We start from the raw sequence: 21,148 nt of genomic DNA, 5'->3' as shown, positions 1-21,148 counted from the left end.
GTGATAGAAACTCACTAATCTGAATTATATCTAGCTCTGTCATTTTTTATTAATAAAATATTATGAATCAAATTTCTAGAAAGAAAGCTAGCATCATACATAATTTCCAAAAATAGTTCTAATTTTTATGAATTGTCAAAAAGCATTTCTTTTAACCTTTAAGTACTACAGACACGAATGCTTTAAAGAAACTATATAGATAAAGTGCTCTGCTGGAATGACTGTAGAACTTAAGGGCTAATTATACAATATATATATATATATATTTCTACTTTCTTTAACATCTATTTTGAAACTTGTATTATTTATTACAAATATCAAAGTTAGATATGTAAAATAAAAAAATATATATATGAAAGACAAAAAAAAAAAAAAAAAAAAAAAATGAAAGATTACAACTTAGAAAAAAATCATAGCAAAAAAAAAAAAAAAAAAAAAAAAAAAAATTATGTGAACACTTAAGAGGTTTTAATAATAATAATAAAAAAATTATATCACAGACACGCAAAATTATTTAGCTAATAAACTTATAAAATAATGCTAAAATATAAATTGAATATAAATTTTACAAATACTTTTCATCATAAAATGAAGAATTTTTCTTTCAACTTTATAGTTTAATCAGTAACTTTTCAGTAAGACTTGTTTTAAATCACATTAGATTATGTCATTTCGCTTTCCAGTCTATATTTAGTAAGAACTTTCTACTTAAGGATGGCCATTTTTCTTCACATGTATTAAAAACAAGTTTACAAGTACTTAAAAAAATCTTTATCACCCCAGTTTTAAGATGAAAAGATCATACACCTAAGTTATACATTAGAATGTATGCATGCCATCACCAAAACACTAACAGTAACAATTTATGAGAGTATTGCAGTAACAAACATAGCTCTATAGGGCCACTTTTTTTCAACTTTTGGCACACTTCTCTCGCAATTATTTAAGCTTATTTTGAACTTTGATTATCTGAGTATTAACTCATTCCTAAATTGTTTTGTAAATGAACAGAATGCATATATAAAAAGGCATATTTGCGGAATGCATTAGAAAATTTTATGTCAGATTAGTGAGTTCTTTTTATATAGAACAAGTAACATCTCCATTACATACTTTGCCATCTTTCTTTAAAGCAAGTGTTTCAATAATAGCAATATACTTGTCTTCTGTATCAAGATATAAGCTATAAAGTGCTAAGTCTTTTCTTTGAACAATCTGAAAATGTGAAGTGGAAGTTTCAGTTCTAAAAATCTTTTTATTTATTTTGCTTTCAAAACACTTTAAATTTACAGTGATTGCTAAGGTACATACTGGCTTTGAAAATTGAAACACAGTATATCTATATATTTATATATAATTCTACATTACAAACAAATATACTGACATGTAAAAAGAAAAGGACTTTCAACAAATTTTCAAAAATACAACATTAAAAAAAATCACAGGAATGTGTTTCTATGTTGTCATGATTGGTTCAACGTAAATTCAAATATTTTTCAGCGACTAAACTGGAAAATACTCTTCAATATATACTCTGGAAGAATGCAACACAACACATACAGCTCAGGCACAACCATAGTGTCTTCTTTAAAATTTTTATTTCCTTTTTTCCAACCTTAGGATTGGAAGCAGAGAATATTGATCTAGTCTCATTTTTAAATTAACACTGTCTGCAGTGAAAATCTCAAACAGCAGTTTCTTCTAGAGGTGCAGATTTATCTTTAGAGAAACGCCAACATTGGCGTTGCAGTGATTGCTATAAAGGCTCTGTGTCTTGCATTAGAGGCTGAGATCCGTCGGATCGCTTGTGGATTATTTCAAAGTGAAAAGCATCGGTGGATGATTTGGTAGATTGAAGGGTGGGGCTAGGCGAAGAATCAGAGTGGTGATTGGAAGTTCGAGTTCCACCTCCGCAGTTCTTATTCTCTGGAATGAAGGCAGCTACTAATAGAGCACAGATCACTAACAAAGCTCCAAAAACAAATGGAGGCCCAGGAATAAGCTGAAACAAAAAATTATTTGGTTAGAAACAACACAAACTATATCAATATACTTTCCACAGAGTTCCAGAAATTAAATATTTTCTACATGTCAATCATGGTACATAGTGTGAAATGGATGCACAAATCAAGCACTTTTAAAGCACCTTAGCAAAAAAAATGAAGCACTTTTGTACATGCACGAATACATAAATTCAAGAATTTTCTACTCACAGAATTTTTGTGTCTTATAATGTAGTTTTTATAATAAAATTTAAAAAAATATCTGTTAAATTTTTTTTTATAATTTTAATCTTTAATTAAAAACTCAATTTCAATCGATGTTTAGATGTTCCAGTCTCATTTTTTATTTAAATTGGCAACATTATCTTCAGCAATAATTACTACAAAGAAACTCTGAAAATTTGAATTAAGAGCAAATAGAATAGAATCAATATATGTTACACACATTAAAGATTCAATAATTGGTAAATTCGACAAAAATGGGTTTACAAAATTATTTTCACATGACATCGAGAGGGGGGGGGGAATGGATGCTAATTATACAAAAACTATAATCAATTACGTATTAGTTCAGAAAACTTAATTTATTAATTCTAGATAATGTTGACAGATTATTATCAAAATAATTTTAAATTTAAGTTAAAACTTTTTTTAATGAAAAAATGTAATTAAATAACTTCTAGGACTTAATAATTTTTATTTTTTGATGTATACAATTTTTAAAAATCTACATATAAAAAGCAACTTCCTCCCCAAATTTTTAAAATACTCAACTCAATTTTAATATTAAAATAACAAAAATCCAATAATATTCTTTTGTATTGATTAACTAAAACATTAACAGCTTTTTTTAGCTTTATTTTTATAAAAAAAATTGATTATGTAAGACATTTTCTATTCCTATAAATATTTATAAGAATAGAAATAATAAGCATAGAAACAAGAACACTATTATTACAACTAATTTTACATTTAAAAAAAAAAAATTCTTATGACAATTTCAGATTCTACATCTTTTTAAAAGTTTTTCTTTTTTTTCTTTCTTTTTCTATTCTTTTTTGAGAATAATGTTGCTCTTCGTTACGAGTAAAAAATCCTTTGCTTCATTAGCTTTTTGTGACAGTAATTTCTACGGTGCATAGTATATGTGGATAGCTGAACATATTCAAAGGAAACTCCGTAACATTAATTTTCTGTGGAAGATAACTTACAACTGCTGTAGGTAATATTTTGCACTTTGTGTTCACTAACGGATTTTTGCATTAGGTTTCTTTATTGGAACTGCATTCCAAACATATGTACTATGAATCTGCTTCTTTCGTTCTAAAAAATGGGTTTACAAAGAAGATTGATAAGAATTTATTGATGGAAGGCGAGTGGTTAGTATTTTTCTGAAGCTTTAAAAGAGGATGAGGTCCATCAATATGCTGTACAGGAAGATCAGATTTGAAAGCTGTTAACGGGAAAATCCTTCTATTACTATCACAATGCAAGCCTTGCAAGGCCATCAAAGTAAATGAGACACAAGCGGCAACCCAATTCACAGAAGAGTGTGTGAAAACATTGTATAAACACCATAAGGTGTTTATACAATATTTACCACATAACATTAAGAATATCTGTGCCATAATATTCCTTAATATTATGTGGGAAATACGTTTGAATTTTAATTTTTAAATTTAATTTCTAATTAAAATTTTACAAAATTCATCCTTAATCAGCCTCTAACATCCAAAAATTAATTGCCTGCTAAATTTCACATCCCTTCTTTTAGTGATGGTCTGTATTAGTCAAGCAAATCTCTATATACCGAGAAAGAAAAACTTCGCTGGGAAACCAAAAAAATCATGTAAAAGTTACAAGAGGGGGGGGGGGGTGAGAGACTTTAAAAAAAAAAATGATATAATCCAAATCATAAATGTTTCTTAAAACTTTTTTTATTGCTTTTAAATTTTAAATATCAGTCCTAGCAAAAAATTTTTAAAATAATAATTTACATTTGACAAAGATTGGTTCAACAAATGATAATTTCCAAAGGAATGGGGACATTTAAAAAAGTACACCTCAAAAGAAATTATTGCAAACTTACATCTTCAAATTAAAATTTCACATCACTGGATTTTATGCAGTCGACTAAAGTAATTACAATCGCAATAAATAATCATAATAAATAAAATCCCTTTCAAAGTCCTGCAAAAGATTGCTCAAAACAACATATTAACGAGAATGATGATTGAATGTGTAATGAGACTTCATGGTAATCAGAATAAAAGCAGTTAAACGTCATAAATATCTTTTATGTATGCTTTTAGAACAACTTCTCCCATCTATTTTATGCACCAAACTGTATTCTTATTTTTCAACGATCGCATTTAATCTGCATAGTTTTTAAGAACGTATAAAAAGTTGAACATTAAAATTACCAGGCATTAATAAAATAAATTATTTGCTATTTTTTAGAATACTAAATATAAAAGAAATTCAAACGTTTTTTGAGTTGCAACCAGTTTGTCATATTTTGCCCTTTCGGAATAACCATTCCAATATTTAAATCGATGCCCTTTGCACTTCTCCAGAAAATTAAGCATTTTTAAGGACCTTTTCCCCAAAATTAAGCACTTTTATGGTGCTTAAAAATGGTTTTCAAATTTAAGCACTTTTTACACACCCTGTGAATGTATTATGCAATTTCCGATGTAACAAGCAGAAATCCTTATATGATCAACTTCTCAAAACAGGCTTTATCCACTTCAAATACACAGCACATGAATATAGCTCATAATGGCAATTAATCAAAATTTTCTATCATGGAGACAGTCAAAATGAGGGTGCTTTTTTTTTTTTATGTCAGCATATCATATTCTGTATTTTCGTAAGTTATTCTTTATTCATATTCCATCCCAAGACCTCTTTTTATAGGCAGGAATCTACCAAAACGATATTCTACAAGGTCTGAAAAATGACAGCAATAAAGGTACTGGAGGAAGTGGCAAAAGAAACTGCTAAAAATGAGCTGCATTTACATCCTTATTAAAATAAGTTGGTTATAGTAACACAATAGGATCAATCTGTTTTCAATTTAATTAATAAAACAAGTTACAGAACTTTTTGAACATAGTAGTGTAATTAACTTTTACAATTTTCTTTACTGGAAGATAACAATTTAATAAATCTCAAAAAATCTGAGTGAACTCATGAAATAAAACAAGGCGATAAATTTTGTATTAGGAAAAGCAATAAAGTTCTAAGCCTATCAATTAGCACCATATAAGACAGATCATTGCAACAAAAAAATTAATGTTAACCAAAGTTAAAAAGTTAATGACCAAATTTAGCAATAAGTATTTAAGAAAATCAAAAGACAAAATGCAATAGAAATATAATTTGAGACTTGATGTTTGGCAATTCAGGGAATTTTATCCCACCAAATTGTTAATTTAGTTAACAGTGGCACTGCAAGCAATCTGGAACAAGTGTAGTTAAATCTAAGTATATGGAATTGCCATTCAGTATCTCATTTTTTGTTTGCACTTAATTGTTGCTGCAAATAGGTTCTACATTGAAAAAAATTGTATAATTTTTTATTAATTAATTGCTGTTTTATAATTGTTTAATTTTCTATAATATTTTCCAGCATGCCTAGTGAGAAATTTCTCAAAATTTAAGTACATTAGCAAAAAGCATCTTAGTATATGTATGCATACCTAAATCTGCATATTTTTTATTCTATTGATCAGACTAATCTGCATATTCTTCTTAAACTAACCAGGCATACCTGAAATGCTTCAGCATCTAAAACTCTAAAAATTGAAACATTTTTCAAGTCGCAACAAATATGACACATTACATATTTTATACAGTCCCTTTCAGTTAACTATTCCAGTATTTTGACAAACAGCAATGCATGTCATTGTAGAAAGAGGAAGGCATGAAAAGACAAGGCTCTTTAACCATAATCTTAATGTTTATTGGAATTCCTGAATTTATTTCACTCGGCAATCCTTCTTTGAACTCGTCCTTTTTGTATTTTTTCTTTCTTGATATTGTTGAGCATACTTTTAAGTCCATGCTTTCGAATTATTGTATTCAATGTGTGAGAAAACAAAAAAATAAAAAAGGCTCCTTTGCACTTCTTGAGAAAATTAAGCACTTTCCATGATGGTACACATCTTGTTTTCATACTGATTTTGCAACACCACCTATTGGTGGCAAAATTAATTAAATTTGCAATTCAGTGGGATAAAATTCTCCGATTTCCAAAGTGCAAGGTTACAAAAATACATTTCTATTGCATTTCATCTATTTCTTTTATTGATTTTCAAAAACCATCAATCATTTTTGGGATGCTCAATACTTAATAAATAATCTTAAAATGCAACCTCAGAGTGTCAATTTTTAAAAGAATTATCACACAAGGATGTTTTCCACACTATTTTAAAATGAATATATTATATATATATTTCAATAATATTAAGTGTAGTTCAATACCTAGTTTAACTAAAAGAAGGGGGAAGAAAACATTTTTAAATAAATTGCAAAACATAAGCAACCTTGTTTTTGTTTTTTAGAGACTAAGGTTTTCATCGTGAACTCTAACTTTAGATTTACTACTACTAGCTACTAAAGTAAACTACTGTCTCTGAAGAAAAGATAAGCATTATAAATTGGGGTAATTGATTGCAAGATTGTGCATGTTAGTAAAAACATTTCCAAGATTTGCAATACCTTAATTTTTTTATTTTTATATTTGTTTAATTGCACAGCTTAATAATTAATGACAAAATGTTTAGTTTAACAAGACAGATTTGCTATTACAAAAAGAATTCAAACATTGCTCGAAAAACAGTTTGGAAATTCTTATATATATATAATTTTGTTATGCCGTTTAAAATAAGAAGAATTTATATACGAAAAATCAGATATCATTTATTAATTTGTATATCTTTGATAAATTAAGCATAAATTATGAATTAAAGATTGCATATTGCTAAAAAAAAAAAAAAAAAAAAAAGGCAACACTCACCCGAGGCTCTTCAGGTATAAATAAGGTGCCATTCGCACCATGAATGAAGCCACGCATATTTGGTATAGAACTTTCATTGATATCCTCACTTAAATCAACGTGAAAAAGATAAAAAATGAAACCATAAAGTGCTGGTCCAAGCCCATTACATAAACCTCTCATTCCTGTTATTATGCCTTGAACCAATCCTAAAGAAAAGCAAAAAATTTTTTAGATATATTATTTCCAACATTATTAAGGATATCAACCATATCTAAAAACCATATATATAATAATGCATTTTAGTTAACACATTGTTTAGTTTTATTCTTTTAAGAATGGCCTTATTCATTATCACTGTATAAGTTAATAAACAAAATTATTTCCAAAAGAATGCAACTATTGTGTATAATTTAAGAAGAAATATTTTTATTGTGTTATTAATTGACGCAAATATTAAAAGCGTTTCATAGTCAAAAACTGTTTAGAGAAAGCATAAATTTAAGAAATTTCATAGATATTAAAAGCAATAATTTTGACAGGTAAAAAGTAAAATAAAATTTTGTATGACATAATATTTTTTAAAACGCCACAATTATTTCCCAAAATTTAAATTTTAAGTAAAAAAGATACTATACAAACATATTTTAGTAAAAGTTAAAAAAAAAAAAAAAAAAATGGGGGTGGGAGACCAACAATAATATGCATACACACACACAAAAAAAACTAACCTTGCTTGTCAGCATCAGCATGAGTTGAAACAAATGAACTTATGGCAGGATATGTTATACTGCAAACAGATGCTAAAACTCCAGCAGCCCACATCATCCTAAAAGTAATTTCAAAATAAAATTTCATATTTAATAGAAATTCAAAATAAAAGTAGAAAGTTAAATAATGTGTTTTTTAATTAATTGAAATAACTAGTAATTCATTAAAACGAATTTAAAGATAAATGCAATGTGTTATTTGCCACTGATGTGAAATCTCATTTCAGCAAACATATTTTTTTAATTCCTATAATACCATCTTCTTTTAAATTTACCTAAAAAAAACAAAATATTATTTAATATTTCCAAGTCATAATATGGAAACATTTGTTTTAAAATTAAAATTTTTGTTGTGCAGAACATTAATCCAAAAGCAATTTTTAGGTGAAATGAAAAAGTTTTTTTTTACCAGCAACACTAATTTCTGTTATGCATAATTTTAACCAGATGATGGTCTGCAAAAGTTGAAAATGAGACAAAACATAGTTGTAACATTTTAATAAAATATAAGCTGCATTTAAAAGCAAAAAAGACATGAGTTATATTAAGTTTAATAGAATAAGATGTACAAATAATAAACAATTTCTCAAATTACCATGTTCGTGAACCAAATCCATACCACATGAGTTGTAACATTTCAAATAACAGGCCTACCATTATGGTGTGCTTAGGTCCTATAGTCTTCATCAACATTGCTAAAAATGCAGTCTAAAAGATTCCAAATAAGATATTAGCATAAATTCATAGATTCACACAGAGTAAAATTATAGCCAAATGAAAAATTTTAAAAAGTTTTTCTAATTAAATTTACCATACCTGAGCAATCACAGACAATAACCCGACTATTGCAATAAATAATGCTACTTCATCAGCAGAAAACCCCATGATCTACAAAAAACCTTTATTTATCAGGCACATAACACACTTCAGCAAATAATTCTTCCAGTGTCTAATAATGTTTTACATTATTAAATAAAAAGCAAGCAAACACTTTAATCCATTAATGACCAGTTAATTGTTCTCAAATGGGAATCCATTTGAGAACAATTGACATCCAAATTCTATACATAAACTGATTAAATACCAGTTTCTTTTTTTGCCTTCTCAAAAAAAAAAAAAAAAAAAAAAAAAAAACTGTATTTGTAATGTTTTAACAGGGAAATAGTATTCATTAATGTAATAGAACATTAAAATGTCATTTTGAAATCCTCCCTTTATCTTAGCTACAGAAGAAAATTAAAAATAATTTTTATTTTTTTTGCATTTCATTATATTTTAAAAATCTTTTAACATATATCTATAAAATGATTCTGTGGCAATTATTTAGGAATTTTTTTTAATATATAAAAGCAAGGCTATTTAATGAAGTCTCAATGTTAGAATTAAAATTTGTATTATAAAATATTTCTAAATTAAGCAATGAAAATGAGAAATAAAACTTGAATCTACTAATTAATTTTGCTAATTTTAGTGTATATCCTAAACTGTGAATTGTATAAAAAAACATTAAAAAAACGCTTACTAATAAGTAGAATATATATATTTTCTTCAAAAAAATATGGAGGTTGAATTGAAATTGAAATCATAAACACATTTATACTGCACTCAATCTTATGATATTTATTCTGATGACCAGATTTATGATAAACTTATTTTGCCCATTTAAATGCAATGATGGAATTTCTTAAAAATTTATATTAGTTATTTTCTTATCTTTATTTCTTATGAAAATATTTGTGCCTTAAAAAAATTGTAAAATATCAAAGCCTTACCTGGGCAATGCAATGTCCATGCAAACCACACTATTAAATCAGTTGGCTTTTTTTTTTACATCCACAACTTAAAAAATCATTTGGAAATTCAAGATAAATTTTTTTAAAGTTAATAATTAAAATGGAATTTTTAATATTCCACTATAATACCAAGCATTCTACTTCATTTTAGTAATATTACTATTCTAAAAATAAATTTTGTCATTCGTATCTTTTTATAGTATTCTTATTTCAAAAAGAACCTGCGATTTTGACAAAAATTTGCTAACTTGAAATTTTATAACGTATTTTAATTCTCAATGAATATCCAAGAATTTCTTGATTCTTCATTGTATCTTAATTCGCTTTTAATATAATTTGATTTTTAACAAAAAGAATTTATATTTTATTACATCAATAAAATAATTATCATTACTTTTTACTTTTAAAGTCTGTAATATACACTTTATAATTTATGACAATAAATACTTTTGAATCTGTAAGTTAGTATTTCTCAAATTAATTTCTGGATGATGTAGTCTGTGAAAATCATTTTTTAGATAAATGAATGGATTATTAAAAGCTCTAAAATTATTAAATTCTCTATTATCACTGAAATTTAAAAACTATATGAAATTTCATAACTAGCACATGAAGAGGAGAGCAGGAATATATATATATATATATATATATATATATATATATATATATATATATATATATATATATATATATATATATATATATATATATATATATATATATATATATATATTACAATAATCTAACCTTACAAACATGAAAATGGAAAGCATTAAAAAAGTTTGTAATCCCGATTTGAACATTGTTATCATAATCAGAACAGATTAAAAAAAAAAAAAAAATCTTCAAACTTTTGTACAAATGGAAGATTATTTGTGCCATTTTCTTGAAATTAGAGCTATCTTCATGTTGTTCCAAATGATGACAGTATTTCATACCATGAAAATTTTTCAGTGGCACTTTTATTGTTATCTTCATTAGTCATTGAATTGTGTTCATTACTATTTGTAATACTCTGTGATATGTCCTGATCTATAAGATATTTAATTTAACAATTACAGATATTGAAACTTTGCAACCCCTTTTTCAAAAAATTGTAAAAAGAATGAAATTTTATTTCACAGTTATTCTAAATTTTATTCTTAACCTAATTTAATAGAATAAAATTTATTTTTTTTAATTAATTTGGACATTAATGGATTAAGTGGAAATAAAAAAATATTAAAATACCCTTAATAACATAGATACTATATTTGAATACAAGATAATAATAGATATGTCACTTACAAGTCTCAAGTATACAAAGAAGCAAGAATATTGCCCTGCTTCTGGAAGGTAAGAAAGAAAGACTGCAATGGAAAGCATCAAGATCATTTTATCTTTACCCATTTTTCTTAATTGCTGAAAATAGAAACATATATATTCAGCAATATTAAAAATATTATGTATATTTTTTAAATAAATTCATGCATGAATTATCTAATACAAGATATTTAATATAAACTTTTAAAGTTATCCTTAAGTTTATTTCAAGGCAGAAGCAATTTATAAACATGAATAAACAATTTTTTCAACTTCTATAAACTTACTTTTTCTCAACACAGAATTATGTTTTCTATTTACAAATTTGGACTAACAAACTGAGAAGCAATAACCAAAATCTAAATCATTGTTTCAAAATTTGATTCACAAACACAGCAAATATTGTAAATGTGGTGATTGATGGAACAAAGGCAAAACATGATGGTATGCAACAAAAGAATATATTAGACTAAAATAAAAGCAACAAATTTAACAATGAAATTATAACAAACTATAGTTAAAAATAAATTTATAGCTAAAAAATATTTTAACATTTCACTTTAAGCCAAACAGTTTTTTGGTATAGGGTTTGACAGTTTTTCAAACTCGGTTTTTAAAAATAAATTCGTCACATTAGAAAATCGGTTTTTTAATTCAGAAAATCGTTTTTTTTTTTAATTCAGAAAACTGGTTTAAAGAATTCATATTATTATGTGAAAATTTAATTTAAATTTATTTGATTTGTTATTTATTCTATGCAATGGGCAGCAAACACATTTTTTTCAATGTTGAGTCGAAAAATGGATGAAGCTGAAACCAAAATGTTTCAAATGAGGAATCGGAATATGAAGACGAATGATTATAAAGAACATAATGATTATAAAGGCTCTGTTTATTAATGTTTGTAACTGTTCTATTCCTATTTTGTCTAGCAATTATAAACAATCATTCACAAATTAGAAAAATTTGTAAATTCTTTAGAAAATCTCCAGTAAGAAACATCATTCTCCAAAATTATATCAAAAAAGAAAAGAAATTAAATTTAATTCTTGACTGCAAAACAAGGCGGAATAATATGGAGGACATGATTGGAAAATTTCTGGCAATGAATTAATGTGTTCTTTTCACATTTAATGATATTGGTTCTTCTTATATGTAGAATGAAGTTGATTATCCTAAATTTTTAGAACTTCATAAAGTCTCGGGACTGATCCGTCTAGCAGCTGAAGGCTTAGAGCGACGAGATGCCAGTTTGTTAATAAGTGAAGGTATATTTGAATTTCTGTTAAATGAATTAAAGATTTTAAACACTGAAATGAGTTTGGAATTATTTTATGCTTTAGAAGAACGAATTCAAGAAAGAATACAAGTAGAATTAGCAACTCTTTCTGCAAAATCCACAAAACATTTCTAGTTCAGTGAAGAAATCTAGTGTACTCTAGTGAAAAACCAAAATTATTATGTTATCTGGAAAGATACTGTCTAGAATATTTTCAAATTTTTATGTGGAAACCGATTCTGACGAAGAGCAGATCGAAGAAACTATTCACAATAATGCTTTTTTAAAAAAGGCCATGGAAAAATCAATTCATAATCTTGAAGACTCTGAAGAAAAACTTCCAATTCCAAAGACACTGAAAGCTGAATTTTCATTACTTGAGGCAACGAATAAAAGAACAAAAAAGATTTGTTATTTGATGCCATGAAAATTATAAAACCAAGCTCAGTGAACGAGTATTTTCAATTTCAAACAATATTATGTCCAAAATAAGAACAAGACTTAGCCACTGTTCAGCGGATATTTTATGTTTTTTAAAATCCTATTTTCTTAGGAGAAATTAAAATTAGTGAAAATAATAAAAATATTATTTGAAATTTTTGTTTGAGTTTTTGTTATTTTGTGTAAGTAATATGTATATGCAAACCTTATTTTTGAATTTTTTTTTTATATTTTGACTTTGAATTTGATATTGATCACTTTTTTTAATTTTATATTAATGAAATAAAATATTTTTCCCAATTTTATTTTTTTGAAAAAACAATTCGAAAACCCGCTGAAACTCGCTTTTGGGAAATATTGAATTCGCAACCCAGTTTTTCTAAAAGTCGGTTTTGTATAAACCCTAATTTGGCAAAAAAACCTTTGCTTCAGAGTTGATATTAAGACTGAAGGGTTAATTATAATAGTACTTTAATCATAAGTTCAATTAAAATAAATTTCTTTAAGAAACAACGTAATGCAAATCAAAAGAGACTCAACAGCTAAAAAATTCATGACATTTTTCAAAAGTTATAATTTTTAAAACAAAATTAAATAATTTTAAAATATTCATTAGTCAATGAGGACAATTATAATTCTCTATTTTTGGAATATTACTGCCAGAAAGAAATTTTTTGTAATTTCTATTTAAATGATTTCAAAGAGGTCCTACATTTCATTTTCACTTGGATATAATAAATTTTTATGCATTATAAAGAGAATTGTTCATTTAAAAATGTTTACAATGCCCAACACAGCTTTAAAAAAAAAAAAAAAAAAAAAAAAAAATTTGGAAATTGTATAATGAGAAGGACTTAAAAGCAGGAAATATATATTCAAGTTAAAAGCAGAAAAAATATTTTTTTATTTAGTTGAAAGATATTTTCTTTACAAAACATATAATGCAAAATAGAAGAATTTTGTGCTGTAAAGTCCTGAGGAAAATGCAGTTATAATAAAAAGCCATAACTCAGGTTATTTTAAATTCATAAGATTAAAGATGTTGCAAAGTTTGAGATATGACAGTTACAGAGAAATGTAAAAAAGTTTTGCAGTGGAGAATTTCAAAACAAAAAGTGGACAAAAGAATTAATGCTAACTCTTTACAGCTGGAATAGAGGTTCCCCATTTTAGGAATGATACCAAGAACAAAATTAAAGAATTGCTTGGGTAATAGTTTTATATAATTAAGACTACAACTGCATGTTGAAAAGTAAAAAAACTTTCTGCACATCAAAAGCTAATTTTTTTTTTTTTTTTTAAAGAATAAATTAAGGCAGACAGAACATATTTAATGCTAAAAATATAATCAAATTGAAATTATTACATGTATGAAATTTTTTTGAAGCAATATATAATACAGTATAGGTGAAATTATGCAACTTTATAAATCTCTGAGCTCAATTTCTTTTCCAGTTTCATATTCTTCTACTCAAAATCATTTAGTTCCACCTCAGATTTTATTAAATTTAAGGAAGATTTTTTTATATTACATTTAAGTCACTACAAAATTACACAAATTCTTTGCATTGCATTTTTTTTCTAATTAATCCTAGGATTTTTTTTTGTTTTATTATTAGAAATTTACATGCATTTAGCATTTTTTCTTCCATAACTGAATAATACAGAATATTCTAAGAATATTTTCTACATTATTTGACACTACCCAAAAATTTTTTGAAACAGCCATTTAAACAATTATCTTTTATCCTTTGTTTATGCAGATATAACCCCAAAATTGAGCAGTAAAAATTATTCTATTCAAAGAAGATGGGTGGAGGGCAATCATATTAAACTATTTACCGAAAATGGATCAGCCTGCTCCCAGGATATTGGAGCACCCCAAGAAGCAGGCCTAAATTTTTCAGGCAAAGATTCTGGAACAGCTACCATAATGAAAAATACATCTAGAATAGCAACAGCTGATGCTAGAGCCACAACCAAATTATCATTATAGAGTTTTCCAAGATAGGCACCCAATGCTGGGCTTGTGACAAGGCTAGCTGCAAAGGTAGCCGACACCTACAAATACACAATAAAAACATAACTGTATTCAAGTAATATAAAAAATATAGATAATCATATATTTATATTATATAAATAACATATACATTGAAGATGAGAAAAGAATAATTCACAAGAAATAATATAAAACAATGATGAATATGAAATAACTAATCCTTTCTCTGAAATTCTCAAATAATACAAAATATTTATTTCAACTATATTTAAATTTAATTTTTTAACAAATCTATAAATCAAATTTAAAATTATAAATAAGTTTAAAAAAAAAATTAAAATACTAATGAATAATGATAAAACAATGTATTGAGATAGAATAAGAACAAGATCATACTTTAACAACTTTTTAAAACCAATAAAATTAAACAAATTCACATTCAGAGGTATTTTTTATTAATAAATGACTAATAACAGTTATTCCCTATAGAATATATTTTATGTTAATTTTTTCAAATGTATAAAATCATACACAAATAAAATTATTTTTGGAATTTCAAACAAATGCCTTTGAAAATAATTATTCCAACTGATGATTTTAGCTATGAACATAATGCTATAATAGCAATTTCCAAACATTCAAAATGAGTCGTGAAAAATTAAATAGAGAAGAAATAGTATACCAAGCCATAAGCAGCACTCCTTTCTTGTTCTTCTGTTACATCAGCAACATATGCAAATACTACAGAGAATGTTACTGCAAATACTCCCGATATTGAAATCATTGCAAAATACCACCTAAAAATATCAGCACATTCTCAATGAAATATAATTGATTAGAAAGATAGGAACATAGAAAAAAAAGTTCTAGATAAAATAAGGACACATATAAACAAAATAGTCAAAATGTAGAAAGGTTTTGAAACCACAATTTTATTGGGTACAGTATTTTATTAAGTACATAAATATTCAATTCCAGGATTATTTCAGAAATATATACAAAATATAAATGTTAAAAATCTTTTTTATCCTACGAATTTATTTTTTGATTATATTTATTAAAATTTACATTTAGCAGTTACAATTTTACAAAAAGTTTAATACTTAAAAATTTTTAAATACTTCAAATGTAAACAGACTATAAATTAGGATACTGCATTTAAATCTTTCTAAGTTCAACAGACATACATACATATATACAGATCTCGTATCTTTTCACAAAATTTAATCTTAATCAATACAATTTACAAATAAATTTCAGATTTTTAAACAAAAATTAGAACTTACCAAGTATTGATTTTCATAAGAGGAATTGGAGCACAAGTAAAAAATACTGTAAGCAATAAAAATAACTTTCTTCCCCATACATCTGATAATGCTCCTATAAGAGGAGCACTCAAAAAAGATAGTAAACCCTGCAATCAAAAAGAATAATTTGTTTATCATTTCAGATTAAAGAAAAACATTAAAATATTGAAATTTAAAGAAACAGATGATTGGGAACATACTTTTATTCCAACAATAAGTCCATTCATAAGAAATGTATGGCTAGGAAATGTTTCGTTTAAAACCTGAAATTTAGTAAAAAATATTTTTTTTAGCATTCTTTAAAATGTAATAGTGAATAATAAATGAAAAACAAACTAATAACAAGGTTTTAACTATCCCCAGAGCACCAAGTGAGAAGAAATTATATTTATCCACTTTTTATATTGTGAGATTTTATTTTAAAAAGTTGAAAAATTGATCTCTGCTAATGATATTCATATTTTCACTTTTCAGGAAATTATATTTCACTATATAGAAATTTCTCTACATAGAAATAAAATTCATTATTGATTAAATATGAAATGATACCGACAAATGCATCATTGAATAATCCGATAATGTCAGTGCTGTTATTAGATACACCTGTACAGACTGATTTAGATAAAATGTTTCTCACTGAAGATATAATGAGAAGATTGCAGTGCCATGAAACCATCAAAAAGATGAATCAAAAGCCATGAAGGTTATGTTTTCTTATGAAAGTTTTCCAGTTGGAGGAACGAAGATAGAGGAAAGACTCTCTATTTAAGGTTTCTCAACTAGAAAAAAGTGATCCCCGCTCCCAAGGAAAAAAAAACCTAGACAAAATAATTAATGAATTTGATTTTTGAACAGCTATAAAATAGATTTTTATAATCCAAGGGTAAAAACAAATTATATTAATTTGTGAGAAAATATTTTACCTTAATTAGATATAGCTTTAGATATCATTTTTATTAAAATTAAATATGAGAAATAAATAATAGACATCATTAAGAAAATTATTGAAACTTTTTTTAATCAACTAAAGTGTATAAAGCAATTTTAATTATTAAAGAAATGATCAGAAATAAATAGGAAAAAAAGTGGTTACAATTAAGAGATTAAGAGAAACAAAATGCTGGAAGGGGGGGGGGGGATTTCATCATTGTCTATATACTCTGTCCAGCTATCCTTATTGTCCATTTCTGAAAAATGACATAAAATATAATAAGAAAAAGCAATTGCTACTCACTGTTATCATTGGAGAGGTCAAGAGACCCCAAGCAAAAAATTCCAAGAAGATCACAACTAAAGCATGGTATATGCTTGGTTCTCCAATTCCCGATGACTGCATAAGAAAAGTAATTGTATTTTAATCTATGTATAAACTATACATAAAAAACAACAACAATTTAAGTGTTTAAAGTTTAAAAAAAAGGTTTAGAGTAATCCAGAGTAACAGAGCTATATAATGCTATACAACAGCAATCAAAATTAGAAAGATTTTTTTAAGGTACTTTCCTTGCAGATATTTTCTTTAAAAAAAAGGGGGGGGGGAGGAATAAGTTTCTTTTCAATTTTACAATTCAAAAATTAACAGAACCAGAATTTTTAGGCAATATAATTAATGAAAAACAATGTAAAAGACCTAAGACCAACACAACAGATGAACAAATGTGGATGGCCTGCCATTTAGTGATAAATACAAGCTACATTAAATAAAACATTTTGAAATAAAAACTGAAAACCTTACAAAAATAATAAATAAATAAAAAAAAACAGTATATCAGAATAACATCTAAGGTTCTTCTTCTGTAGGAAAGTAATAAATAAAAAATACAAAAGAAAATTTTTTTAGCATTTTTTCTGTAAGGACAATTTAATAAACTTTCAAGGATATCAATTTTCCCCTCTTTCTATTTTTATTCCAAAAATATTTAATTACTTTTATGTATTGCATATTATATATAAATAAAGCTTTTAAATTATACATATTTTTTAATCAGTTCTGCAAAACGCAAAAGAAAGTAAGCCAACAGTAATAGATCAAAATTAGTATGCATATGATACACTAGCATTTAAATTGTGTAATAAATTTTATGCGACTTAAAAAGAAAGCATGAACAACAAGAAAACATAAAACTTATAAAAAAATAATAAAATTTAAGTAAATGTACTCTTATAAATAAATAATAAAGTTAAAATAAATAAGTTAAATTCAAAAATAGAGTGAAATATAAAAAAAATCTTTTATTTTATGCTTTTTTTTATATTTTAACAAAGTGTAGATTTTTAGTCTTATAAAATAATTAGAATATCATGCAATAAATTTCATTTGCTATTTCATGCTTTAATGTTTACTTAAATAAAAAAATGAGATAACTTTTAAGGATAAAAATAATGCATCTTTGTGGATCTCATGCTTAGACAGGCACTTTATAAATAATAAATGAAACTAATTATACATGCATATGATGAAAAAATTGTCTCCAATATAATTATTGCTTTCAAAGGAAAGCATTAATTATAATGAAGAATTTTTGTTCAGAGCTAATCACTGAAGAAGCAATTAAAAAATTCCATCACATATTGTTTTGTCATAAATTATAGATTTAATGAAATGAATTTTGCAGATTTAAAAACTGAAAAATGCTATTTATATTAACTTTACAAATATATTTTGACATTTTAAATAGGAATTTACTTAATATAAATTCTCCCTAAAAAATGAAAATAAATAAACTATTATTTTTTAAGGATTTTCTTTAAAAAAAAAAGTGCTTAATTTTCTGTTGAACATAATAGTAAAGTCCGAAAATCTAATTAAAAATGAGTTAATGGTCTGTTAATGCATGCAACCTGTCCTCCAATCTACCCTTTATCATTCCACTTCTATTTTCCTATTCATCCATCAATGTATTTCTGAGTTCAATATTACACTCATTTATATAATTTTGAGGACTGAATTAAAGTAATTTTACTTTTAGTGAAAGTTACCGATACAAGACACAATTTCCAGGGAATAAGTTAATTTATTGAATTGTTTTTGTAATATTTGTGATAACTATACAGAAAAAATACAAGATTTTTAGATTTTATGACTTTGCTTATCAGGGCATGAAATTGATGGATAAGAAGGCATTGAAATCAAGAGCCAAAAATCTCCAGAAGATAAGTTTGATTAAACCATAGGACATTTTTTACTGCTTCTTTCAAATTAAAATTCACCTTATAATGCCAATTAAACCTTATAATGAAATTTTTTAAATGTATTCATGCAATTCGTATTTCCTAATGCATTGCCAAAACCAGGAGAATGCTTCAAACATCTTTGTGAACTGTTCCAGGGTTTATACAAAGCAAATAAATTTTCCTTCAAGATATAATAAATAAAACAGTGAAAATTTTGAGCTCAGAATGGGAACTAAGAGAAAGGCCAGCATGCAATATAGGGATTAAAGTTCATTGGGATCACCAAGCTCAACCATCTGAAATTCTAGAAGGATGACACTTTGGAACAATGTGCATACAATTGATATATAACATATGCATAATTTAAAGAAAAATTAAAATTCGAAAAATTAAACTCAAACAAATTTAAAAAAAATCATTGGTTAAATAAGATGAATAAGGTAATGGACCTCTTTTTTAATTACTAGTAAATTGCTACAAAATAGAAAAAGATATAAATACACATTTCTTTATTTCCAGAGATGTAAAGAAACTAATACAAACTTACGTGACTGAAAGAGCTAAGCGATTTGACAAGAATGCCAAATTTAATAATATAATTTCTTAGCTGGTTTGCTAAGCTTTTGATATTGTTACAATTAAACCAGGTTCAAACAAGTTATAACTAAATTTATTGGGAACGAATTGCAAACGTGTTATTGAAGAGATGCTAATAAAATGCAAGTTATTAAGCTGCACTATGAGTTTAAAAGTTCATGTTTCTTGTTCACACCGAGTTTAGTATTCAGAAAGGTAATACTAATAGAGTGCAACACAGGTTTTTGCTACGACCTATTAGAAATGGAAAAAGACAATACTAAAGAGGGTGGAATATCAGTATGATTGTCTACTTTTATTGATAAATGAAGTCTTGATCCCTAGCAAATTCACCAGAAGAAAAATAAAAAAGAAATTTTGGTAAAAAGAAAAAATGCTGCTATAAACAATTTTAATCTTTTCTATAAATTTGTTAATCATTTAAATCCTGAAAGAACTGAGATAGAAATGTAAAAAAGGTAATATTTTTAAGAGGTAATCAAATAAAAATGTCAAAATATTTTGATTAAATTCAACCAAAATAAGAAATTGATTTGTGAAAAAAAAACTTTGCATAGTAGAAAATAGATTTCACATTTTGAATTAGCACTTAATATTATATTAAAATTGAAACAATTTCCAAAAAATTTATGATTTTATATTCCTAAAACAATACAATAAATAAAATTCAATTTAAAAAACTAAAAAATTATATATAATTTTTTAAAGTTAATCATGATTATTACAGAAATAAATTTTATTAAAATAAATGCATATCAAAATTAATAATATTAGGCAATTAAGTAAAAAATTTTAAAATAAAATCTAGAAGTTATCATCTAAGTTTTAAACACTTATTTATTAATGAAAATTTATACTAGAGACTACCAAATTAAAGGAATATTTAAATGAAATTTTAATAATTCAGAGTTACTCTTTTATAATATTTAATAAATACATCGGTGCAATAGGCCCATCTTTAAAACCAACAAAACATGCTTAATTGGATTAATTCTAACATTTCTACTTTTGAATCCTAATCAATGAAATGCTAGTGGATCAAATTTGAAATAATAAAATATAACAAAAGCTCAAATAAATAAAAAAGGTTGTTATAAAAACAGGATAAAATGTTGCAGTTATCTTACGCGTGGTGACAACGAATTTTTGGTATTGATAGAAATAACACAAGAAATTTTTATAATCTGTGGTTTTTAATATGATCTAACACAATTCTTTCATATCAAATTTTTTTTTTCGGGAGACAAAGAAAAAAACTTAATAAATAAAAACATAAAAATAAAATTTACTGAAGACTCAAGAAGTATTAAAACTTACAATGAAACCATCCTTCATAATGGTTTTTCTGCTTCTTAGGATTATGCCTGCAACTTTTTTGGAAGCTTTGGGGGGCATTTTAACATTTCATCTCATTCTGATAAATGTAAAAACAGCCAGATGGAAATTTTTACTTCGAGTAACACATCTTCACAACATCCTCA

General features: G+C 25.7%; 1 protein-coding gene across 1 annotated transcript; it reads right to left on the bottom strand.

Moving 5' to 3' along the window:
- Positions 1-438: 438 nt before the first annotated feature.
- LOC129965868 (hippocampus abundant transcript 1 protein-like) lies at positions 439-21,070 on the bottom strand. The gene is made up of 12 exons (XM_056080117.1): positions 20,985-21,070; positions 17,131-17,226; positions 16,097-16,159; positions 15,876-16,003; positions 15,272-15,386; positions 14,433-14,651; positions 10,856-10,969; positions 8,592-8,663; positions 8,371-8,483; positions 7,737-7,834; positions 7,027-7,214; positions 439-2,002 (listed from the first exon to the last, which is right to left on the bottom strand). Exons 1-12 carry the CDS (start codon positions 21,060-21,062, stop codon positions 1,757-1,759), a joined length of 1,530 nt encoding a protein of 509 aa, XP_055936092.1. The 5' UTR covers positions 21,063-21,070; the 3' UTR covers positions 439-1,756.
- Positions 21,071-21,148: the final 78 nt, after the last annotated feature.

This window comes from Argiope bruennichi, chromosome 1 (genome assembly GCF_947563725.1).
Source record: "Argiope bruennichi chromosome 1, qqArgBrue1.1, whole genome shotgun sequence".
Lineage (NCBI taxonomy): Eukaryota > Metazoa > Arthropoda > Arachnida > Araneae > Araneidae > Argiope > Argiope bruennichi.
Note: the sequence above shows the minus strand (reverse complement) of the source record. Positions and strands in the feature narration are given on the sequence as shown.